This window comes from Patagioenas fasciata, chromosome 5 (genome assembly GCF_037038585.1).
Source record: "Patagioenas fasciata isolate bPatFas1 chromosome 5, bPatFas1.hap1, whole genome shotgun sequence".
In the NCBI taxonomy this organism is placed as follows: Eukaryota; Metazoa; Chordata; class Aves; order Columbiformes; family Columbidae; genus Patagioenas; species Patagioenas fasciata.
In genome coordinates this window covers 30,507,773-30,533,317 of record NC_092524.1, presented here as the reverse complement: position 1 = coordinate 30,533,317, position 25,545 = coordinate 30,507,773, and the positions used below count along the sequence as shown (strand labels likewise).

General features: G+C 48.7%; 1 protein-coding gene across 4 annotated transcripts; it reads right to left on the bottom strand.

The window, feature by feature from the left end:
• Positions 1-433: 433 nt before the first annotated feature.
• Positions 434-25,545, bottom strand: LOC136101680 (transmembrane protein 151B-like). 4 transcript variants are annotated; one of them, XM_071809188.1, is made up of 2 exons: positions 25,477-25,545; positions 434-4,249 (listed from the first exon to the last, which is right to left on the bottom strand). In XM_071809188.1, exon 2 carries the CDS (start codon positions 4,214-4,216, stop codon positions 2,819-2,821), a length of 1,398 nt encoding a protein of 465 aa, XP_071665289.1. In that variant the 5' UTR covers positions 4,217-4,249; positions 25,477-25,545; the 3' UTR covers positions 434-2,818. The 4 variants fall into 4 exon arrangements, with proteins under 4 accessions (XP_071665289.1, XP_071665291.1, XP_071665290.1 ...); XM_071809190.1 differs by lacking the exon at positions 25,477-25,545 and adding an exon at positions 25,226-25,428; XM_071809189.1 differs by lacking the exon at positions 25,477-25,545 and adding an exon at positions 24,995-25,041.

Sequence of the window (25,545 nt, the reverse complement as noted above, 5' to 3'; positions counted from 1 at the left end):
GATTGCCAGAGCTTGTTCATGTCAGATAATAATACTGTTTAACGTGGCCACTTCTGAGGACCCAAATATAACTCTCGATCTTGAAGTACATATGGAACCAAACTGGCCATGCTAAGTCCACAAGTGGCTGCAACAGCTACACAAGACTGAAACTTATTCTGCCAGTGTCTGGGCTAAGCTGTCCATAACTGAGTTATGCTGCTCATTTTGGAATTATCTTAGCTGCAACTGAACTCTGTTCTCTTTTAATTTATATTATTCTACCATATCTTCCTTTCTACTTTCTTGCCTCCCTCCCTACCACTTCCGTCAGTAAAACACTGTGTTGAAATATTCCAACTTCTCTGTTCCGTGAAGCTTCATTCTCCTCCAGATCTTACGTCTTCCATATGTGCTGGTTTTAACTTTTTGTGTGAATTAAGAAAACGACAGGTAACCATGTTATAAAGTTGAATTTACTTCATCTTCAGAATACAAGTTAATTGACGATGAATCTGAGCTCTGAGTTCAGGCCTTATCCTTTCCTAGTTTCGAAACTCCCAGCTCTGCCTGGGGGTGGTGGGTGGCACAGTGTAGAATGGAGGACTAGGTCTGGGTCACTGTAGGGTGGATCTAAGTTTGGATTTTTCTGTAGGTTTCAGTGTTATTTAGTTTGGCCCCAGCCCAACCATAGTCATTACCCTAAGCCCAAACCTGGTTCCTCCATGTGTCTAGGATGGTTATTCTTTTTTAGAGGTGACAAATTAACACATCATATGTGTTATCTATATTTTGTGATAAATGCCAAGCTGTCAGAATGAAAATGTCACATAAATCATACATATAGTATTTACATTAAAAAAAGATCGACTCATAAGAATTTAAACAACCTTCCTGATGGTACCATCATCTGCAACAGGTTACCCAGGTATTGCCAATATTTCTATTTCTGGAGCTGAAATAAACACAGCATATCTAAAATGAGTCATCAAACCAAAACATAATGTATTTAACATGATGCAACAGTCAATGCCATAAGAAATCACCATATAAGTATGCAGAGTTATATATCATCTACACATACGAATATGACTTTACAAGTCTCATATTACATGTAGATACACACAGAACAGACTTGGGAGGAAGCATTTGTTGCCAGCCCCTCTCGAGGCTCGCTTTCTTACCTACTTGCTGTACGAAGTGACAACACTGTTTTTCAAAGTGACTGTATTGCGATTGTATTGCATTCTCCTGTGAGTCACGGTGGATAATAGTCTCCGCCATCCACACGACCAAATGGTACGGAGATGCTCAGCATACGACCATCCCTTGTGGGATGGAGGTTTAGCAGGTGCAAGATCCCTGCTGGGTCCTCAGTGTGGCCATGAGCTTTTTGGGTTGGAGCCTGGTTCTTGGGGAGGTCTCTGGCTGGGCCAGGAGGGCAGCCCACAGCCCAGAGCACAGGGGTCCGCTCCATCAGGAGCGGACACCTTCTGGGTTTGGTACTACTGGGACTAATCCGATAGTCTTTGGAAGGCGCTGCACCTGCTCTGGGGAAGCCTTGTGGGAAGAGCCCAGAGCACCAACAGGAGCGGCTGGTGGGGCTGGCTCCCAGCTGTGCTCCCTGCCCCAGGCTGGGGTGGCTCCACATCTAGGCACTGGGCTCTAGGCCAAAACCCCTCCCCTGGGCACAGCAAAATCTGCATTCTGCAACTGCTCTAATAGATGCTGTGGGTGGAAGAGCTTCCTTCAACTCCAGACTATCGGTGGGAGTATTAATACTGTATTTACCTTTCCCTCTCCAGCCAGTCTCCTCTCATCCAGTCTGTGCTGTTCTGAGCAAGTGGTAGGAATGAAACAACCACAAACCGGACCCAGAATCCTAAAAATGGTGGCACTAACAGGGCACTGATCTACATTACGGCTCTCAATGATTGCTAAAAGGTGGAGCTGGGCAAGGTTAACTGCACCTGGAAACACAGCAGCATCTCTGTTGCAGACCCAGCAGGGCAAGGGGAGCAACCTTTTTTTTTTTTTCTTTATTGGTGTGTATCACTGCTCTGGAAAGAAAGTCCTCAGCACTTCTCAGGGGCATAGTCTGTGGCTGTGTCAGCAGTCAGTGACATTTGTGCAGTGAATACCTTATTTTTGCCCAGTGGAAGGCAATCACACCCTGAAAGACATCCTCAGCAGTGAGAAAACTGAAAAAAAAAAGAAGATGAAGGAAAACCGAGAGGAGGAAAACACAAAAAAAGGAGAGAATAAATGACAGAAGAAAAAAAAAAAAGATTGATGAAAACAAAATAAATAAAATAAATAAAAAAGCACCTTGTTTGGGGCTTGCAGGAGATGACTCAGCGCCTGCAGCTCTGAATTATCCTTCTGACTTGACTCTGGCTGGCCACGCACCTCTTGCCTTGCTTTGACTTTCTGACTTTGCAGGGCATCCAAGAGGGCAAATGCACTGCAAAGCGCAGGCTTCCGAAATCCTGCAGCAGCAACAGCAGTCAAACACTGTGACTGAAATGTTAAAAAAAGACTGAGGACGGGATGGGAGGAGAGGCACGGAACCGAGGAGCCAGGAAAGGGTGAGGAATGTGAGAGTGCAAGGAAGAGGGGAACAAATGACTAGGGAGACCAGCCGAAGGAGGGGGAGAAGTTCTTGGACATGAGGTTAGCCGCTAGTCAGAGTGACTACGTCCTCTTGCAATGGCAGGGGGAAAATCTGAAGCTTGTCCTGCCAACCCGCTGTGGAGACTGAGGCTTGCAGGTTCCCCACCTGCGGCACCTCTGCAAGTCCCATCCTGGGGTAGTGGAGCCAAGGAACCATGGGGGCCTGTCACAGAGAGGTTTCTAAACAGGAGGAGCGCCTGACATAGAAATGCCGCCTGTCATGCCCCTCTGGCCTGTGCACAATCAGGACAGGGAAGAAACGGGCGTCATGGTAGGTTGGGGGGTTTTCGTTGACAGCGAGCTGGCTGGAGTAGGAGCAGCACTGCTCGTCCTGGCAGCCCCGCTCCGCGATGCTGCTACTGCGGCTCCTCCAGAGCCCTGTCCGGTGGGAGCCGTGGACGCGGCAGAGGGAGAAGCGGCTGGTGTTGAGGGAGAGGCGGGAGTTGCCGCTGCAGCTGTGGAACGCGTGGCGTGAGAAGATGGAGGAGGTGCTGGAGGCATGGTTGCAGCGTTCGCAGCCGTGGGCTGTCTCACCGTACCGGCACACCGCGTAGCTGTTGTAGGCCGGGGAGTCAGCCAGGTCCATGAGCACAGCCTCTGAGTAGCTGGGGATGAGCTGCCGGTTGGTGCAGATATGCCACTCCAGCTCGGTGCTGTCCTGCGTGGCGTCTCGGGGCATGCGGTACCGGTACAAGGGCTCCTCTGCTGCCATGGGTGCCGTGTACTCCAGGCCCAGCAGCTTCTCCACATGGTAGTGAACGTAAGCAGTTCGATACTCTATGAGTACCCTGAGCGGCCACGAGATCATCAGGATAGCTGCCACCCAGAAAGCATAGTGAGACACATACCACGGGAGGTGATCTGGATCCCCGTAGGCCATCATAAGCTCTTTAAAGTCCACATTTTTGAGCTGCATGCCTTCTCTCACCTCCATGTAGTCATCCAGCCCCTCAATCTCTGTGAAGAAGTGAGCCCTCTGAGTTAGGTAAGAGTTCTCAGACTCAATATTGGCAAAACTGAAGCACTTGGTGAACCTCAGCTTGGTGGCTGTGTAGCTCTCTAGGCCCAGGAGCTCCTTGGAGATGTCCTTGTATCCGCAGTGAGAGTAGTCAAACTCAGCTTCAGCCACGTGGGTGTTGACCCTCTCATGGTAGACTTGTGTGGTGGTGTAGGCATCGCCATTGCGGTACCGGGTCACCTGCCGGGTTCGCCGCACAAAGTGGTAGCTGATGGCCTTCCACCAGATGCACGGAGTGGCTTGCTGCATGCGGTTGATGCATTCATAGACACTGTCCACGTCCGCCTTATACTGCAGCTCTCTCTTGACATGGCAGTGCCAGCACTCTACCAGGTACACCACGTACAGCATAGAGAGGAAGGCCAGTGGGATATAGACATAGCCATCCGAGCACGGACTGTCATGGTAGATCATTGACTTGCCTTTGAAGGAGCTATCGAAGCTGAGCTTGGTGACTCGGGCCAGCTGACACCAGGCCACCGCACCCAGGCAGCCATACATGAGGATGGAGAGGAGGAGGCATTTCCAGTGGGACTCTCGGCACATGCAGGCGCTCAGGGACTGCTTCACAGGGCGTTGCTTCAATCACACCATCAGGGAGGGGGAGAGAAAGACAAAGAGAGTGAAGAACCCATCAGTCATGCTGCTTTGTACAACGCACACAGTGACTGTTGCCTTCAAGGCTGCGTCTGGCTTTGCTCTCAACTGCCTGAGGACTGGGATACCACCCTGCTTAAAATAAATGTGAATATAAACAGAAACACCATGCCAGGGACAGAGGTCTCTCGATAAAACTCCTTCCTTGCTTCTTTGTGGCTCTGGGGATGGAATTTGTTTGTGCAGCAGTGCCTGCACCCCAGTTGGATGGGCCCCTCCACAGGGGCAAGACAGGCCTCCATTCCCCTCTCCCTTGCTGCAGCCAGCACCATCTACAGACCTCACCATCTTCCGAGGCTGAGAGGTCTTTGCAGCACGTGCACAGCCGAAAGTGTGGGGCTGTGGACTTGCCCCTTTGCTTTGCAGGTGCCCCGTGCCTGGGCATGGGTTCCCACATGGTGCTGCTGGGGCGGCTGGGGAGCAGTATCTGTTGCAGGACTGCAGCCGCGTGGGTCGTGCCAGCACAAAGGGACCAGCACTTTGTGGAGCTGGAGCTGCTGCCTGACTCAGAGCTGACTCACACCCAACCCTGAAACCTACCAAATGATCGACATCATTTTTCTTGGAGGTGAGCCATGAGGAAAATTACTAGATTCACACACATTTAGTTGAAAAAATTGTCAGGATTACAGTACGGTTGCAGCATAGCTTCAGGCTGGTTAGAAGACCGGCTCTGACCTAAAATACCTGTAAGCTTAAGCACTGGAGTTAAGGGTGAATGCATGAATATTTAAAATGTAGCACATCCCTCTCTTTCAACTCTCAAAGTTGGGCTTGAAGTAGAGCCGGGGTTCGTACTCTCATACTTGCACTGCATCCCCTGGGACAGTGTGATTGCAGTTCTTACCCCAGCCATGGTGCAGTGAAACAGCTGCATTGTCATGCTGTGTTGGGCTATGACAAAAAATGCCAAATCGAGCCAAACAGCTAGTGGAAATGGAGTTGTCTCCCTGCAAAGAGCAGCAGCAGCGTGAGTGACATTGCTGGCTGGCAGCCGCCCGTCTGCAGAGAGTGCGTGAAGCAGGACTTCCTGCTGCCCTGATAGGTAACATGGAGGGCTGTCTGCATCCCTCTTGTTACCACCATCCTTTGCCTCCCCTGTAACTCAGAGGAAATGACAGTGAGAAAGCAGATACACACTGATATTCATGCATCATCATGCCCTCTGCTGAGCCTAATCTAATGCAAAAATAGCAGCACTGTTAGTCCTTCTTCCAAGGGGCCACCTCCAATGTATCAAACTGCTCCATAGATGCCAACATATGATAGCTTTGGGAAATGCCTTCTTTCTACAGGGATAAAGTTCTCCCCTAGTATAGCTTATCTTGGACCCACAGCAATCAGGATTCAGTAAGTAATCTTGAACCAGCAAGGAACTTAAGGAGCAGCATATTATGACTCACAAAATAATAGTGCAGTGCCACTAGAAAGAAGAGTTTATTGTCTTCTCAATGAGATGGAAGCATTGGCATCTAATCTGGCAGGGCTATAAGGTCAGATTTAATACTGGTTTTTCTGTGTGTTTTTTTTTTTTTTTTTTTTCTGGGACAGAGAACCACTTCTAAGTAACTATACAGGGTTTTATGGCTTGCTGTGAGTACTGCCAAACTAGATTTCATGGAGTTTGGTTTTGAATTCCTAGCTTCTAATCTGACACTGTATAAGTGCAGAGTAGTTTTATTGATTTTAAGGAGCTACACCAGCATTCATCTGCAGGGACTAAGGGAAGAATCTGGCCTTTGATTCTTCCTGTTGCATCCAGAAGTACTCTGTAAAGAATTTCTATTCTTATCCCAAACCTTTTGTATGTGTCAGAATAAAGAATAATTATTCTGGGCTGTATTGTCTTTACAGTGGCCAAAATGGGTGTAGAGAAGCTAAGTGAGTTATTAAGGACACGGTACATAAGTTTTCTGTATGTAGGGCAGTGAAAATACCTTTATATGGGTAAAAATAATGCTGTTTTCTTAGGTTTTTGCTGGTAACCTTGAGAAAAGCCAAAAAGTGGCTTTAAGGAGTCTCTAAATGAGCAGAAAAATAACTATGGGAGTTTTGAGTGTGAATCCCGGAGTCTACATACAGTCATGGAGAGTTTCAGCTCTTGAGACTCTTGTCAAATACCCACTGCTCTGTCCCAGTGTGGTTACTGCCCCAGTGTAGGCTCCTGACACAGCTCTACACTGGACCCCAGGTCAGAGCCCCAGGTTCTCCTGACTCATGGAAACTCCACCAAGAATCCCTGTCTTCTATTCTTTGTCTCTTCTTGAAAAGGAATTAGAGTTTTAAACTGCTACAGTAATGCAAAAATATAGACTGGAATGAAGAATTGCAAACCTCTACCCTTTTTTACCCCTAAGTGTTTTCTGAGGTGAAGAAAACTCTAAAAATGAACATCTCTCTACTCCATTCACTGGGACTGTGCAGAAGAAAAGAGCGGGGTGCATTCTAACACAGGAATTTAAGTTCACACTCAGGTTTCCACAGGTACCTCTCATGTAGAAGCGCATAGGGTTAATATTGTAAAGAAAGCCAGTGGACCCAGCAAAAGATATCCAGCAGCCAGTTTTAATGTGAGTGCTTAAGTCATCCATGCAGTTTTGGGAACACCAATTTTTTCTGTGACTTATTCAAAGCACTGTCAGCCTGGCCCTGGGCAAAGCCATGCGAGAGGGCTGTCCTTCGTCAGTTAAGACTCTATTTGCCATAGGCACTGCCATCCCCACCTCCCTTTATCTCACTTCCCTTGACTAACAACTTCTCCACTCTCTGCAGCCCTCTGGTCCAACTTGCGACCCACAGATTATCTTCTGCCCAAAGGGTGATTCAACTAGTCCTGCTGGTTAGGGCTATCAGTAGCCATATCAGAGCAGGCAAATGCCTCCTAATGTGCTTAGCTCCATGAAATGCCATTTCCCTGTTGAGGGAAGAGATGGCTCTGGTCTCACCAGTCCTGGAGCAGCACTGGGCTGGGCTGGCAGCAGCTCAGAGGCTTGCAGGTCCAACATGACATTTCTGTATGCATTCTCTGGAAACACTTCAAAAATGCTCTTCAGGCCATGGCACTGAAAAGGCTGGATCAGCCCAAGTCAGGTTACTGCCACTGTTCTCACTGCATCCTGTAAAAAAGCACCTTCTCTCCTCTCTGCATTAGTAAAGATTGGCAGCCATGGAGCCCACTGCCACATCTCTCTGATTCACTCACCTACCAGTCCAGTTCAGCAGGGCCTTCATGTTCAAAACTCTTCGGGAAAAACATGATTCCTTTCTCCTGGCTCTTTGGACCCACTGTTTCATACTCTCCTTTGTTCCTAAGCAGATCCCACTCTCCACAGGTCCTCAGTTATAAAAGGATCTTTCTTCCAGAGTCTACTCCCACAGCTGTCCCTCCTATTGCAAGTTCTGAACATGTTCATCTGGCCTATATGCCCGTATTTCTCCTTCTTTTTGCTGAAATAATTATCTAACACAATCATACTATTAGAAACGCTATTACAGTGTTTGTAAGAAGGACACGAAATAGAACATAATTACAGTAGAAGTATCAGACATTCAAAAATCCAATAAGGAAATATATCTTGCCATCTCTTTAACAAATTCATTAATATGTTAAACCAGTGGCTCCCAGACTTTATTAATTAACATACCACCTTCTTGCAAGCATTATGTCTGTGGTGCTACATGGAATTTTCTCCTTTCTGTGCATAGTGTTTCATATTGAAACAAGGCAAGCTTGTATTTCTGGATGAGTACAATAAATGCTTAAGGAAACTAATAATTTCCATGATAACTTGGGCCAGCTGGCGAACAGGAGTTGCGTCCTTTGAGGAATGCTGTGGGATTTGTGTTGTTTTGATGTAGAACAAAAGCATAACCGCTGGAAAATATTAATAGAGAAACATAATTGAAGAAAGCAAAGTCAGAGAGCCTGACAGAAAGCCAGAACCAAAGACTGTCCCAGAACAGATGGAGGCTCAGTCACCAGGCACTCTGCCTGCAAGCTAGGACTCACGTATTTGGGTCTCTAACCCAAATCAAAAGAAGTGTCCTTCCTCTCCTGCTTGTTGGAGCTTTGCTTCCAGTGTTGACCGGACAAACCTCCTGACAGAAGCTTAAATGAGACACAGGTTGCCCAGAGAAGTTGTGGATGCCCCATAACTGGAAGTGTTCAAGGCCAGGCTGGACGGGGCTTCGAGCAACCCAATCTAGTGCAAGATGTCCCTGTCCATGGCAGGGGGGTTGGACTAGATGATTTTTGAAGGTTCTTTCTGAACCAAACAGTTCTGTGATTCTACAACCACTTCTGTGAAGACGGGTGGCTTTGACAAATCAAATGTTTCACCAAAAGGTCCCAACCAGCTCTGATGACAGTACAAATTATAAAAATCTCCTGGTTTGGATAGAACAGTCTGAAGAAGAACAGCTGAGCTGTCAGTATTATTGTTTATGAATTTCAAGTTGTGTTAAAAACACATACCGTAAATAATGTCTTGCTACACCCTGGCATGCTGCTAAACAGATTTCAGAGGCCTCCCTTCTCATCGCACCTCACTGGATTGGAAACTCCTGCTAACTCTTATCCAAACTATGCGTAATCAGAAGCCAAAATTCACTTTGCTCTTCCGCACTTAAAAGCAACAGTGAAATAGTTCCCAAATTCTTTAGTAGATCTCAGCACAAACGAGGAAAATGCCATGGGTGAAAGGTGGCACACATGGAGAGGGCTGGAGGCCTTATGGAGAGTGCCAAGGGTTGGGGACAGTCCTGCACTGAGCTGCCCTGGCCCAAGCGGTCAGGCCCGCAGTGCTGCTCCATGTTTGGGTTGGGGTTTTTTTAGCTCATCATTTCCAGAAAGCTCAGGCAGAGCAAAGAATCTGTGTGCCATGCAAAACACAGAGGGAGCTCCACATCCTCCCATGGTCTGTTTTCTGTCTGGTGGCGTGGAGCCTTCTGAGACACTAAATGACAGATGCTATTTAATTTGTTGCCGCGGTTGGTGGAAAACAGTCTGGAAAGCCCTAACTGCTGACAGAGAACTGGAATTTCAGTTGACACCTGTAGCAGACAGGAGTTTCCAGGCTGGCAACATTTTTATTATTTCTCCTTCAAGAAAGTTCTGTGCAAAACTTAGTTTGCAAATGATAAAACTCCCAGGCAGCAGCTGAAAGGGCAATTGCCTTCAAAGACACCCTCCGATGGCAGATGCCCAAGATCAAAGGCAGGTATGTGAGGGCTGGCATGGAGCACACCCACTCAGCGCTTGTCCTGGCTCAACAGCAGCCAGATTGGGTTCTGGCTGCAGCAACCGTAATTAAAATCATTAAAACGTGCTCTGTATTGTAGCAGCATGGAGCTTTGGGCTGCTAATCTCATCTAGTGTAAAGGAGAGAGAGCAGAGGGGGAGTGCACAGCCTGGCGCATCCCCGCTCAGCAGCTGGAGTTGAGCGTGCTCTGGTGGCAAGAGCAAGGGACTGATGGCCAGAGTTTCAGCTCTCTGACCCATCCCTTGACTCCTGGCAAACAAGCATTAGGACACAGGCAGATAAGTTGTGGCTGATAACCATTCTAAGTGAGCCTGCAAGCAACTGCATTGGTGGTGGCCAAGAATGCAAAAAATTACCTCCGTTCAAACCCTGATTTCTCCTTAAAAGGCGTATTTTAAATGTAAGACTGATGCTGAAGAACCAGAACAACATATTTTTGGGTGACCAAATTGTGCTTGTGTCTCTAGGTCCCTTCCTCTTGATGGTTACATAAGAAATAATGAATGTCCTGGGGTGCAGGCTGAGGTGGTCAGGGTGTCCCCATTCTTCCAAGTGAGCTCCCCTGCTAGCAGGAGGAGGAAGAGCCACACTCAGAGAAGCCCAGAGTGATTCCACCAGCCCAGGTTTTTGAGTGCCTAACCTGAAACTCTGGTGGCTCTGCTGTACTGGTGATGTCTCGCTGCTCTTGCTGACCTCTGGATACGAGTATGTCTGAGAGTGGGACTCACTCACTGGCCACATGGCTGTCCCTTGGTGATGGCAGGGACCCTTATGATATAATAAACTGCCAGGCAGCTATTTAGCACTTACAGGTATTCATAGAAATTTCCCCTGTCAACTTTAAAAGGCTATTTTGGATCAAGAAGGTTCAGCTTCTATTACAACTCAAATTACATCTACAGCTTAATGCTGGGAGACACTACACCTCCTCCACATAGCTCCTGCATCTCACAGGCAATGCAGTTTCACTCTACAGTCCTATGTACTGCCAGTAACTAGTGGCTGGTAAAAGTTCAACTTCCATGAAGACACTTTGCTTTAACTGATAGACTAAAAGACATGAAGAACCTGCAATCCACTTTGTAATTTGTTCTGGTGATGAAATTTTTGTGCCATTGTAAATTTGTCCCACTTCAGCCCCCATTCATGGCAGTGGAGATACCTGTTCTCTGGGTAATGAAAGACTCCTTTCATATTCATTAAGATACTTCTTCATTCTAATTATGACACCTCTCACCTGTTTTTTGACAATTTAAATGGGTCAAGGTCTTTAAGTCCTTCACTGTGCAGCTTTTTTTTCCAGCTCTTTTTGGTGCTCTGCTCTCTCTCCAGCACCTTGAGATCCTTCTTAAATGTATATCCTATAAGTGGATACAGGACTTCAACACTTTATTTCACTGGCATCATACTAAAACATAAAATCAGCTCCCATTCCCACTCATTCCCCCTTTTTACTGTCTCAAAGAGTTGCATTAGTAGATTTTTGCCCAGCACCACCCTGGGGGTTCATGCTCAACCACTCACCTACTTTTCTACCAGGTATTTTTTGAGTCAGCTTCTGAGGACAGCTGAAGGGCTGGCTGCACACTCCACCCTGAAATGTGTAACTTCAGATTTGGCTTCGGATTGAATAATTAGATTATCAAATGGAAGAAGCAGATCCCTCTGTAGGACTGTGCTCGTCAGATCAGCCTGCTAATATTCATGCCAAATGTACCTGTTACCAGCAGTGATTTCATTCTTATTTCCAGTGGATAGTGTCAAATCTGGTAATTATTCCTGCACAATTCTGATGGTCTAATGGCTAAATACCCTATTAAGTTATACAAGACAACTATCTTCATGAAACTAAGTGTCAGTCATAAAAAAAGACTGTGGGTGTTACGTGAACACTGAAGTGCTCCTCACACTTCCAGTACTCACTGCCAGGAGTAATCCCACATGCAGCCCTAGACACAATACTAAGAGAAACCCTCCCAAAGCTTCAGTGGAACACATTATCACTTAGCTTGCTGTTGCTGGACTCTCTTCATTAGTTGCTCTATTTTGCTCCGAAAGTAGCTGTATGGCAGTGTGGGCTTGAAGCATCTGTTCTTTTTCTAGCTGCCTCAGTACTGTTTACAGCATGCAAATGGTTACAGCAACAAGAAACCTCTTGTTTTGTCCATTTCTGATTTTGACGGGCAAAAAAATTTGAACTGAAAGTCACCAAACTGACCCCAATACAGGGGGAGAAATAGTATGTAAAGTCCAAAGGATGTGAATCAATCTATTTTGGAGTCACAGTCTCTAAAAATTTGATATATAACTTTGCCTTCTGTTTACTATTTCTCTGTAGTTCCCTATTGACAAAAGGACTTCTTTCTCTTCTGTCAGACTTAATGCTTCAGTCTCTTTGAACAACTCCAGCATGAGCTGTATAAGCGGGAAATATGCTGCCACAGCATGAATTTATTGTACTGTTTGTTTTGTGAACAGTTTGGGGGCCCAAATTTGACTCTCTGTGTCTGGTTCGCAGTCAGATATCTGGGTTCCCCATTTTCAAAAGCATTAAAATTCTCCTTCAGGGAAATCATGCCAAAAATGTTTCCTGTCCTTTTAAACCCCACGTGTGAATGTGTTTGCCCTTGCTGCTGACCTCGAGAGCTGCAATTTTGCTGAAGCAAAATGCTATCATGTCTGAAAGGAAAGAATGAGAGAAAACAGAGGCCACTGAAGATGTGACCTGAATGGAAACAGAGAAATGACGGGGAACCACAGGGGGTGGGGAGTGGTGGAGGACAGCAAAGGATAGTCTGGACATGCTCCGAATGCCGGTGCCACGAGGCAGGGGAAGTGCGTTGGCAGGCGAGGACAGAGACCGGCCAGACTGGGCAGGGGCAGGAGGGAACTGGGCCCAGAGAAAGGACCTGGGCGAGGATCAAATGGGGAAACACTGAATCTGACAGCACCAAAGCATTTCACAAGCCAGCAGAACTGCCAGCCCATCTATGACCTGCAAAGCAGTGCTCCTGAGCAGCTGCTTTCTAGACACAGGAAACTTCTCCAGAAAACAGATCCATGCCCCCATCTCCTCCCCACAGCCTGAGGGTGGGATAAGGTTGTGCTAAACTGGGGCAGAGACTCCCATGGAGGTGACAGCATGTTGCAGGGCTGACGCTGCAGCTGTGTCTCAGTGAGATCTGCAGCATCACAGCATTCTGCTCTCTGCCAAGACCTGGCTTCAGGGCTACAGGGTGACTTTATCACTGTCTTCAACAACAGAATGACCCCACAGCTCAGGATTACTCATGTGAGCAAAGAGCCAATCTTATATTTTTCTGCTTGTTTTTTTTAGCCCTCTTTTACTGAGCAAGAATAATCTTCTTGCCCATGGGGAAAAAAGAGTGGGTGAAAGACTGACATAGAACTGAAAGAAAAGAAATAAAAGTAGAGAAGCAGGAAGAAAAAAACAGGGATAAATTAATATCAGTCATAATTTCACTTGTCTCTCCAGATTTATACAAGTGATTAATATATTCCAATGAGACACATGAAAGGGAAAGAATAATCAATAACCACAAGTCACACACTTTGGCAGGTGGTGACCTGCCTGGATGAAAGCAGATTTTTGTCTCTGCCTTCGAGACCTCTTCCATCTTGATAGAGAGAGGGCAGTGGAAAACATTGCACCTCCTGATGGACACGGCAGGACATAACACAGAGAGGACCACCAAGTCCTTGCTAGGCAAGCCCTGGGCTGTGCTGTTAATCATAACTGAGGTGAGCTCTGACACCAGGACCAACCTCTGGTGCTAACAAACACTTCACCATTTGTGCAGTGGACAGGCATGATGCAAGAAGAGCAAGGAGATCTCTGCCTGCCTTCCCCAAGCAGCCGTAAGAGACGTGGGTGCAGATATAATCTTCCAGCTACTGAGGTGATCCTGGTAAAAGACTGGCCCAAGAAGTCTGGGGTGACCAAGGAGAAGACAATTGCAGAAGAGTCAGAGTACAACCTTTTGTGGCCTTCCAGGGTCAAGTGAACTCCTTGGTCAGATACTCGTTAGTACAGTGAGGAAGGAGCCTGCAGGGCTGTGCTAAACCATACGTTGGTGTGTGACAGGCAGAAGTGCTCCTCCACCATGTGACCCAGTCCGGGCACCACTTGGGGCATTGACAATAAGGCCCAGTGAGGGAAAGGGGAGATATTATTAATACAACACTCACCTCATAAATCTCCTCCTGGGGAAAGGGAAACAAAATCCTTCCTGCCATCCATCTCGAACAGCAAGACGCCCATTACCCTTCACTCATTCTAAGCCAGTAGCAAGTGCTCTCAGCATGGCTGCCAGCATGGAGGGAAAGGGAAATATAAGAGGTAGAAGGTAACAGAAAAAGTCATTTTGCATCAAAGAGAATTTCCCTCCAGTCCTTGAACATATAGGACATTGGTTGCTGTATGTATGTTTTGGATGCACCATTTGATCTTCTGCCACAAAACTCCTGTGAGAATGAAAACTTTCTGCAGGTGGGGGCTGTGACATCAAAGCCAAGCAGAAAGGATGCTACCTGGTTTGAAAATAATAACCTGCATGCACTCCACATGTTTGTAGCATCACTGACTCAGGCATTCGCTTTGGCAGTTGCCCTCCTGTGGTAAACAGGGATCACTTGGTTTCTTGTTAAGTCCATGCAGAGATTTAATCTCCTCCTTCCATTGACAGAGCTGTCAGGGGAAATGTCTCAGGGTGGGAAGGTGCATGAAATGGCAGCAATAAATTCTGTCCCCCACAGACCCTATCGCAGGACAAGACAAATCACGAAAAGGCACAAATCTTGCTGATTCACCTGAATTTCAGATACTTGGACCCCCCTGAAGTACTATACAAAGACAGACTGTTATTTCACACCATCCACCCTCAAGAATTCAAGCCACCATCTGAAGAAGAGGAAAGCAGAGGTCAAGACAGAAAGAGCCTCCAGTCCTCTCAAATGTCAGATTCAGCAGTAGCTCTTACAGGATACTTCTGAGTTCTTCAAGCAGAAATAAAGGAAAACCCAGAAAAGAAAGACATTGGACACTGATCAATATATATGCCACACATCACAGCAGGATGGGAAAGCCACTATCTAAAATATAAGGGTACATGTGCGAGTGGTGTGAAGAATTCGGCCCCAGTCACATCTGCTGGTGATGCTCCCACATATTGCTCCCAGGAAAGCTGTGCAGTTGCATCTTCAGCGCCAAGGAATCCTAGCAACAAAGTGGTCACCATTTGCAAAATAGAAATCAGGGCTATTTTAGTGTCAGCCTCCTACAAGCTAACAAAAATGCTATACTAACAAAATTATCCCTTTTCCCCCCAAATTGCTGATGATGCTGCCACTGGCTTTTGACTCAGCAGCAAAACAAAGAGCACATTCTGGCGGCAGAGGCTTTTTCCCAGTAACGTTAATGATCAGAATGAGCTCAGTGGGAAGGAAAAGCTGGGTTCAAGCTGCCTCAAAGCAAGCAAGTAGTTCAAATAATGTTATTGTTTTGTTTTTTTTTTCCTACACTTTAAGCATACACATCAGATCTAGCTCATATACCTCACTCCCTTGCCTTGAATATCAGTGGTACCTTGTAGACACAGGGTAATTCTTACAGGTATAACAATGTGGTTTACCTCAACACTTAGCAGTCAACTGATAAAAGCATCACACATGCTCAGGAAAGCTCCTGGGATGCAGTTCCCGGCCACTGCCAGATTAGTGAGATGGAGTGATTGGCATGAGCCATAGCTGTGCCACTCGGTATTTTGCAGCTTGCCTCATGCCCAGCCAGCTGCTTATCCCCACCACAGCCAGTGGCCAGCCCCACTGCATGGAGGGATCTGGGCAGGTGCTCTTGCCCCTGCTCCTGCAAGGCAGGGAGCTCCTGGAAGAGTTGATGGCAATGCGCATCAGTCCTTCTGTCCATCCTGTGGCTGCAGAGCAGAGTGATTCGCACCTGGGCAGGAGTGTGCTCCAGCCTGTGAGGGCCAGACTCAGCTGCCTGCACCCTTGGACAAGCTGCCGGTGACACAGAGGTGCCACAGCCCCAGGTGCAGCCTGCTGACAGCATTGGTGTTAGCCACGGCTTCGCTGACATGAAGGGAAAACTGACACCAAGGGAAAGCAGGCGGGCTGATGGGACCAGCTCCCATTGCTTCAGTCTGGGAGGGATGGGGAGAGCAGGGAGGGGAGAGGGGAGAGTAGCTAGCTGTTGGCCTCTGTGTGCTTGACAAAGACCCAGTTGGGTTCAACAGGAATCCTGTAATACCTGTTTCGCACCCGCCTTCACTCACAAGATGCAGCTCTCCAGGGGTGGGAGAGGAGTGAGCAGTGAGAGGAGGCTGGCGATACTCCAGCAGGTGTATTTTTCTTTTTTGCTGCGCAAAAAACCAGCCTGCAGCAGTCGATGTTAGAGCCATAGTTCGGTGGTCTACTAAAGCTTGTCTCTTCCCAGTTCTGGGTCCCCAGGGTTGCAGGTGCTCTCCCCGTTCTTGAAGAGCACGTGTCCTGAGCTTTACTGTTCTCATCATAGCCACAGGTCCTGTGTGCCCTGCCTGACCTTCCCTCTGTCTCAACACGGGGAAGTGAGGGACTGAGCCAGGCTGGACAACAGCCACACACCAGTTCCCTTGGGGGGAAAGAAGGAGGCAGGAACAGGCAGCCTTGTGAGGAGGAAGCCCAGTAGTCAGTTCCTTACCAGCTATTTGCAGCATACTCATTGAATGCCTCCATTTAGAGACTTTGCAAATGAGAAAAATAGTTCATTCTTATTAATAGTATTTAATCTTTGCTTACTCTGAAGGAACACTTTGAGATTTATATGGGGGATAGAAACATCTCTCAGGTTCTCAGAAGAAATATAATCCAGGACTCATCCAAGCTCCAGTGAAGTCAGGGGAAGTCTTTTAAAGTGAACTGTGAATCAAGCTTTGTCCAGAACCATGAAGTTTTATTTTTATTCTCACTTTTTAGCAAAACTGTCCTGTCATCTAGTAAAACCAGAATAAGGTGGCTGTGTGATTTGACCTCTCAACCTCCAGCCTTCCCATTTCCCATGTGTGACCTCCCAGCGACTCTTTAGTCAAGAACTTGCCAGCCCCACAGAGCTGGGCTGCCGTGGATCTGGCTGTGGTTGTGCCAGGTCCCTGCCACTGCTGAGCTGAGCATCCCTCGTGATAACACCCAGCCACTGCTCAGGCTTCAGCTGCTCTGTCAGATTCAGGGACTGTGTTTACCCACCTCTGCACCTTTTTGAACACAGCTGGGACCTCAGTGCTGTCAGGTTTTTTATAACGGTGCTTCTGTTAAGATGAGGTAGTATCCCTGCAGCTAATGCTTCCCTGTGAGAAAAGAGGCTTCATCATAAATATCACTTCTCTCTCCCTCTTGCTTCTCTCTTCTATCTCTGCAAGACATTCCGCAATAACGTGACAGCACAGCAGGTGAAAACTTCACTCAAAATTCACTTAAAAACCTAATGGTTAAAAGCGATACTGGGAGCCAGGACACCTGGATTTTATTTCTTGACTTGACTTTGACCCATGGCATGGTTTCAGCACACCTTTTTACATCTCCCAAAGGCACTGAAAAAAAATCGTTTATAACATGCTGTCACATGAGCATTGCAGCAGCACTCTCCAGGAAGGAATCTCATCTGCACATGAGCTGTCACATCCTGCCACTCTGACTACCAGCTGGTGGGAATCAGGGGATTTAGCTCCTGCCCTGGCCTGCTGACAGACAGTTCCCTGCAGACGACCACGGCAAACCTTAGGCCTGTGGACAGACTCCCATTGCCACCCTTTCAGCACACGTCCTCACTACTCCCTTCCTCCACCACATGCTGGCACTTCTGGCTGGCCACCTCACCTCCAGACAGTGACCAAGGGTGTTTTTCTCCAACTTTTTGGTCCTCAGAGGGACCCCCAAGCTGGCAAAACCCTATTGGCAGATTCTAACACCCAGCCTCCATGGTGCTTCATGCTCCCCCTGCCCATCGCAGGGTGGGGGAGATGGCATGACTTGTGCCTGTGGCCACTCAGGCTCTTCCAGCTCTTGTACTCCAGGACACACTGTACTGGTTTGTGAGACCTCCTCAAAGTAAGATGCTCATGCCTCATGCTGAATCACTTTTGTTACCAACTAATCAAATGTTGTACTCCACAACTCCCAGCCCAGCTCCTAAGGGCAATCAATAGCATGGGTATGAAGGCCTCCAGCCACAAATGGGTGGCCACAAATCACTTCTCTCCCATATCCAAATACGCTGTGTCCTGCAGAAGTCTCTGACTGAGCCATCTTCTTCCCTGGTTATGGCCAGATTATGCAGACCCCACATTTGCAGGACACCCCAATTACTGGTCGTTAGCTTTCTTGTCAGGACCGTGACCCTTCGTGACCTGCCATCCTTTGCTGTCAGCTCCCACTAGTTCCCACTCTCCCCAGTCAGCTGTTTCCAGCCCCTGTCTTCCCTGTATTACCAGTCTTTCCTCAACAAAGCCTTGACTGGCTGGATGCTGAACTGGGATGTACAATACCTCAGCCGTACAGAAAAGGTGCTATGTGTGAGTTGGGATTTCCTGTACATTATTCACCTGATGCAAAGTCACAGAAGTCAAAAGCTCAGGCATCTTTGGGGGGGTAAGCCCCTCCATCCTCTCCTGGTGGCACACATGGCACTGTGAGAGTGGCTGCCAGGTACACCAGACACCACAACCTTCACCCAGCTCCGGGATGGCTGCCAGCCTCCTGGTGCTGCCGAGCTGCCGGCACCACATGCAGCCAGACTCCCCCAGCCTTCCCACTCGCCATCTGTCCTGCTCCTTCCAGGCACTTCTCCTCCCAGCTTTTGCGGCTGTGGATGAGATGCGCTGCGGGCAGGCAGTCGGTGCTTAGGGAGGAGCCGGCATGGGCGACCTCTGCCCCTGACCTGCCCCTGGGCTCCTGTTGGCAGAGACCCTGTGGGCAGCATCCCTGCTGTAACACCTCCTCAGCTGTTCTGTCCAATGCTGCTTACATGAAGTTAGCCCATTAAGAGTTTTGGGTAGTTAACAAAGCCACTGTAGCAACCATGACCTCAACAAAGATTCACTGTGTGCTATTTTTAACTTTACAGTTTTTAAGCTCAGAGGAGCTTGATGAGTGATTAGAGTCTGAAAGTGAACTCTTGAGTGAACTGTATTTTCCATGATTAGAATTTAAAAACTAATTAACTACTTAACCATGCTTTTCCAAAAAGTAGAACTCCTGCTGTAAGTGAAAAATCAAACACAGACTTATCTACAGTGTCACTAACAATTGAAAAGGCCTTATAGCGCTGACGATAGCTCGGCTGCCACTGCTTTTGGTGTTAACTCACTACTGTGTGTTAGGGCACAGCTAGAAACAAGTCCCACTCACTAGAGACTTCCTGGGGACATTTCACTCTTTTGAATCTCAATTTCCACAATGTTCCTGGTCACTGACAATGATCTGAGCTATTTTCTTTCAAGGTGTAGAAACAGATGAGAGGAAGCCTCCTGCTCTGTTCCAGGGGAGAAGATACCTCCTACCTCACTCTTGCAATGGTTTGCAATGATTGAAAAGCATCCTTGGTATCCACACTTCCCTTCTGGAGGGAGATAATCCTCTGGGGTCTCCGAAGTGAGAAAGGGAGAACAAGGAGGGTATTTGAGGCTTCAAAAAAGTGTACAGACCCATTGCTTTTCCACGGGTATCAGGTGACTGTCTATCTACCATTAGAAACCAGGTCTGGAGGGGACCTACCACCAAGTCATCTGGTTTCTCCTTCTCCTGTGAGACACCATCTACATACTTAACAGCTATTTGCCTAAATTGTCCTTATAACCCTCCAATACCAGAGCTCCACGAGCTCCCCAGTCACTTAAGCGCAGCACTCCATTGAGAGAATTCCCTTCCTGGAGGGAATTGGGAAAGTCAGCCAGCTGTTTCAGCTGCGGTGGCGAGGGAGCACTAGCAGTTGGAGAGGATGGAAGACTTTGCCTGTAGAAGCCCACTCACCTGAAGCCCAGGCTGCCCTTCAGAGCTCAGACACACACATTTGATGTTTCCTATCCATCTTTTTTAAACCCTCGACAGCTTCTCGTGTAAAATGCAGAGAAGACAGACAACTTCAGGGCACCAAAACCAGACACGTGATCAGAAGATTAAGTGGGACAGTGAAAAGAACAAAAGCAGAAAAAAGATGTGATGCCTCAGCATCGATTTTCTTACAACAAGATCTGCAATGCAAATACTGGATGGAACTGCACGATCATGAAAAAAAAAGCTTTCCAGTTCCTCTGATGCCACTACTGCTGGACTTTTTCCTTTGTCTCTATGAGGGAGAACAAGGAGGGTATTTGAGGCTTCAAAAAGTGTACAGACCCATTGCTTTTCCACGGATATCAGGTGACTGTCTATCTACCATTAGAAACCAGGTCTGGAGGGGACCTACCACCGAGTCATTTGGATCAAGAAATGAGGTGCACTCCTTGGTTTCTGTCTGCTGGACGAACAGGCAGGAGAGGTAAAAACGGGCTCTGTGGAGGGGTTTTGTTAGAAGGAGATATGTTGTTGAATTAGTCAGGCCCAAAGGAATCTCAAGGCCACTTCGAGAAGCTGAGAACAGAATCTGCAGTGAGAAAGAGGGGCGTTTCTTCATTAACAGGGCCTCAGCATGGTGTGAGTCGTCAGACCTATCATCGGTGGGGCTCCAGCGTGTGGACTGCCCATGATACTCATTTAGCGAATCCATGCTTGGAGCGTGGACGCGTGATTAGAGAATAGTTGAGTATATAAGGAGACGTGTTTCTGTAATAAATGGCTTTGTGTGATTCACATTGAATCAGAATGCTGAGTCCGTTATCGCTCCAACAGGGCTTGTCCTGTTTGACTCTCACACAAGAGGGGGAATATTGTGCACTGCATAAAAAGTAACTAGTCAATCATACTTGCTTGGGGTGGTGACAGTCTTCCAGCAGGCTAAGCAGCAGCTATCATTCAGGGCATTAGCTGAGCAAGTCTTTTGCAAAAGGCTTGAGAGTGGTTTTGTGGGGAAGGAAAAGCGGAGCTTCCCCAGGACCCATGTCTCGTATTTCTTGTTCTCCTCCGAGCAGAGGCCATTGGGTCAGTGTCCTGCGCAGCTCCTGGTGGGGAGGTTTACAAGGGAAATAGCCCCTCTCTGGTGACTGGTACCCAATGGTCCCTCTGTAGCTTCTGCTTAAAAGGTGGCAGGGAACAACATTAACCTCTATCACAGGCCCTGTGCCCTCTCTCCTCTCCATCCCATGCTCTTGGGTTTGTTTCTCTTGAGCACAGAAGTCTTGATGATGACAACAAGCCTCTAGAGGAAGATATCGTCAGAGAGGAAGTGGGGAGCAAACAGGCTCCTGCAGATCTGCAAGGGAGGGGGCTTCATCAGACCATGGGGATCTGCTGGTGAGGAAGCTGTACCTACAGCAGGCCTGATTAACCTGAGAGGGTCACCTGCCTCACCTCCCCCACCACCTCTCAGCCCCACGAGTACACCTCAATCAATGGGGACGACATAAAGGCACCCAGTCTAAGTTCTAAAGGGCTTTATGCCTGATGTTTTTAAGGCCATCAAATAAGTCTTGACAAATAAAATTAATATATTTGACATTCATATCGGGGGAAAGGGATAAAAAAGCTGGAGAACGAAATGGAGTTAATTCCTCAAGCAGAAGATGTCTCTCCAGTGGCACGCTTAAGAGGAAAACATGCAGCTACTTTTTGACCTGACAACCTGTGAAGCTGTAGCCTGCAAGCAAAGCAGTATCTTTATTTTCCTAACTTGTAACACCTTTGAAGTTGTTGTGACCACAAATAGCACTTTTGAAATGAGCTCCTGTTGTGTTTTGCCTTGGCGGTAAAAGGCAGATGAGGCATTCTGTAACATCTCTGTCAGTGAGTTGATGACCATGGGTTTTAGGAACATCAACCCATGAGGTTTCCCCCCTTTTATTTAAATAGCTTAACTGATTATATTATGTCATGCCCAATTAAAGGTTTTACATATGGAAGAGAAGATAAAACCGGGTATGGACAACTGCTGTTTGACTCTGCCAGTACAGACAAGACAAATACATATTTCAAAATGTCAAGTGTGTGCTTTCAGCTTTCTTCAGTGATTACTCGGCTACGGAAGCAAATAAATGATGTTTGTACTCACCAGCTTCACTTTCCTGAAAAAGAAAAACAATTTCTGACCAGATTTTAAAGATTTAAATATTTAAGACCATTTCCCTATTTAAGTGTAAATTGGCAAGAATGCAGAAAAGTCCCTACCGACTCTTCAGTGTAGGTGTAGGCTGTCACAGTAATAACTAAGACAAGAAAAACCACTAGTCTGCAGCTTAACCGGGGCAGTACAGAGCAGCAGGTTCTGCCACCTCAGGAAAGAAAGTCAAGTCAAATATGTCCAGAGAATCAATGTACAGCAGTAACTGCTGAAACATTTGGAAAAACACGTCCTTTACATTCCCTCCTCTGAAAGGTCTTGATTCTTTTTTGCAGGAGTTGATGGAACGGTAAAATCCTACACCACGGCTGTTCCAGATCATCCAGCTTGAGCAATCGATATCTCAACAGAAAAAAACCCAAACCAGAATACTGGTAGCTGATCGGAGGGCTTGCTCTGACATTCAGCAAAGTCAGCAGCAAATCTAAGTGGTCCTTGGCAGAAGATGACAAAGGCCGCAGCAGGTAAGGGAACAGCCTCTCTCCTTCCTGTTCCACAGCTGCACTGTCCTGCTTTCAAGAACAAAAACTTAGACTTCAGACACATTCTCTGTTAGCAGCTCAGAGTTTTATCTCACATCATTACCCGATAGAGGTAATTTTTAGTTACTGTTAAGATTTAAGACCATGCTTTTTGATTTAAGTGAAATCTATAAATGGCAAGACTAATAGAGAAGCCTGTGAAATGCCCATTTAATACTGGGCATTTAAATGCAACTGCAGGTCCAGGCACAAAAAGACTACTTACATGGAGATGGACAAAGGAAGAGAAAAAGACCGATACCGTAGGATTGCAGTGTTAAGATATCATTGTTACAGGAATTTAAGATATTGACTCAATGTGCAAATGTTTGTGTCAGAACAGAAGAAAAACTGAGAACAGGGTGAGTGAAGTAAGATATAATGGGCTTAGCAGAGAGATCAAGTGCTCCCACGTCTAGAAATGGCTTGGATGTTTTTATGGTGGACTTAATCTATTGGAAAGCCTTCTGTAGCTGTTGGTCATAGACCAAATAAATAAAAAAATCCCTTCCAGCATTAACCATCTATTGATCTTCTGCAGGGCTGTAATTACATTGGGGAGCTCTACTGTTGGAACAGCAGCTGTATCCTGGATTCAGTCACAGCTCTTCACAGTGAGCTGTGTCACAGGTGTTTAGAAAGCAATTGTACAGGAGAAAAAGCCTAATTTTCATCCACGGAGGACATTTTTTTCAACCTGAGCTGCAAAGCCTGTTTTCTTTTATAAGTACTTCAAAAAGTGCTGTCTAGTTGTAGCCTAAGTATACTGCAGCTTCAAATAGGCTTTTTTGAGGCTACCAGATTTTGCGTACAGGACCATGAGGCTGCTGATGAGCCATGGGACCTCTCAACAAAAGCTTTAAGCAGACTAACTACACACAGCAATGTTCTGGGGTTGCTTTAACTTCTGTTTTTTGATTTTGCTGCCTGCTTTAAGGCTGCTCTCTGCAATCCTGCGAGTATGTACATTTAACTCTGTATTATGAAGAAAGTAAAATCACTTTTCACTTCTGTTATCTGCACATGGATTACACAATGTAAATGGCAGACCTGTCAAAACAGTTGGGACAAAGGCTACATTGCGTGTAGAAGAAAATCTCAGGCACTCCTAATCTAGGAGATTTTGCTGTCCTAAATGTGCAGCACTGTACACGCATTGTCACTTACTGCCACAAAGCCCTGCAGTTCTGTCTGGCCAATGCCTTGTGGCTCAAGATATTTTGAGTCAACACTCAGCTACATCCATCATTCCCTCCCTGTGATGTGTGAGGCCACAGTAAGTGCTTCCCAGCTGAAGAAACATTATCAAGCTGTATTTTCTATAGCGTTTTCTATCACAGATTAGGCAACAGGAATGCCTAGGCCCCAAGGGAAAAGGAGAGGGATGGCCTCCTCCATTGACCCAAAACATTTGAAAGTCACGGAGCTGCAGGCTGCAAACCTCTTACCACCCTCACTGTGTCTGTCCCTCCTGTCAGTTACACCAGCGCCTCGCAGAGCTGCAATTTTCCTGACCGTTTCAGAAGTCCCAGGGATGCAGCAGGCTGACCTAGGCCAAACCCCAAGGGGCGTATCTAGCCGAACTTCCACCGACCAGGCCTCCTTTCCCCCCACCGCATCGCATCGGTGCAGAACCGCTGCCCGAGGCGCCAAGCCACCGCCCCGAGCCCAGCACCTGGACCAGGGCTGCGCCCCGGGAATCCGTCGGTAAAACCCCGCTGCCAGCGGCCGCCCGGCTGCTGCCACCGCGCTGGCCCGGAGGGTCCCGCCGGCCACCCCGGCACTGCACGACGCGGCACCGCACCGAGCACCGCACCGCGGCGGCTGGAGGCTGTCCCCGCGGCGCGGCTGCAGGTAGCCGGGCGAACAGGCTGTGGCTGGCTTCCCGGCTCCCTCCGCTCCGCTGACATCCCCAGCTGGGGCACCCTCCGCTCGCCGCGGCTCCCCGGTATTTCTCCACGCCCGCCCCGCACCCCGGCCCCGCTGCGGGGCTGCCTTTGCCCCCCTGGTCCTCCCGCCTCGGCCCGGGGTGGGGCAGGCACCCCCGCCGCGGCTCACCTCCTCCCGCACGGCGGCAGCGGGCCCCGGCGTGGGGGTGCTGCCCGGCCCGCTCTCAGCAGCCGCCTCGGCTTCCCCCTCCGAGGACATCCTTGGCCATCACCGGCGGTGGCGGAGGCGGCGGCGGTGGGGGCTGCGGGGCCCCGAGACGGCGGAGTCCCCCGCGGCCCCCCCCCGCGCCCGGGCTGGGTCGAGCTGCCCCCCGCGCCCAGGGTCGCCCCGCCGGGTGCTCCCGACTCCCTCCACCATCCCAAGCAGGCGGGCAGGGAGGGAGGGAGGCGGCGGAGGGGAGGAGAGAAAGACGAGGCGGAGGAGGGGTGCCCCTGCCGCTCCCGGCCCCCCCTAGGTGGGCAGGCGACCGCCCGGCGGCTCCCGGCGCGCCTCTGCGGGAGGCTGGGAGCTGCGGGGTGCGCCCTCCCCTCCCGGGGGACGCCCTCCCAACCCCTACTCTCTCCGGGGCGCCCCCGTCCTTCCCCTCCCAGGGGTGCCCCCTCCCCTCTCCTTCTCGAGGTGAGCTTCACCCCCCACCCCGGGATGCGCCCCCTACCTCCCCGGGGTGCACCTTCGCCGCCGGCCACCCCCCCTCAGCGCATCTTCATATCTTCACCGCCAGCAGCTCAGCACCGGCCACCCCTCCCGCTGTTCCCCAGAGCCCGCACTTGGCCCGGGCTGACACCCCTCGGCGGGATGTGGCCCGGCAGCAGCAAGTGGAGGAGGAAGAGGCGAAGGTGGAAGGCTGCCCGGGGGGAGCGCTTCCGCACGGAGCAGTCAGACAAACCTGCCCGGCGCCTCCCGGAAATGCCCCGCTCCCCTGCCCGGTCGCTGGACGTCCGCACTGGGAACAGAAAGCGACGCTGCCGGGACCTAGCCCTGGGGCTGTCCCGGCCCCTCCAGGCTCGGCCGAGGAGCAGCAGCAGCCGCCGCTTTTGCCCTCATCCCCCGCAGGGAGATTCCTGCTGCACCGGTGCTGCTGGAGCACTGGCGCGGAGCTGCCTCAGCACGCCAGCCCTGCTGCCCACCTTCACCTACTTTCCCCCGGAGGAGCAGCTGGCAGAGGAAACGAAGGCACCCTGCTGCCCCTGCGCCTTCCTCCCCTCC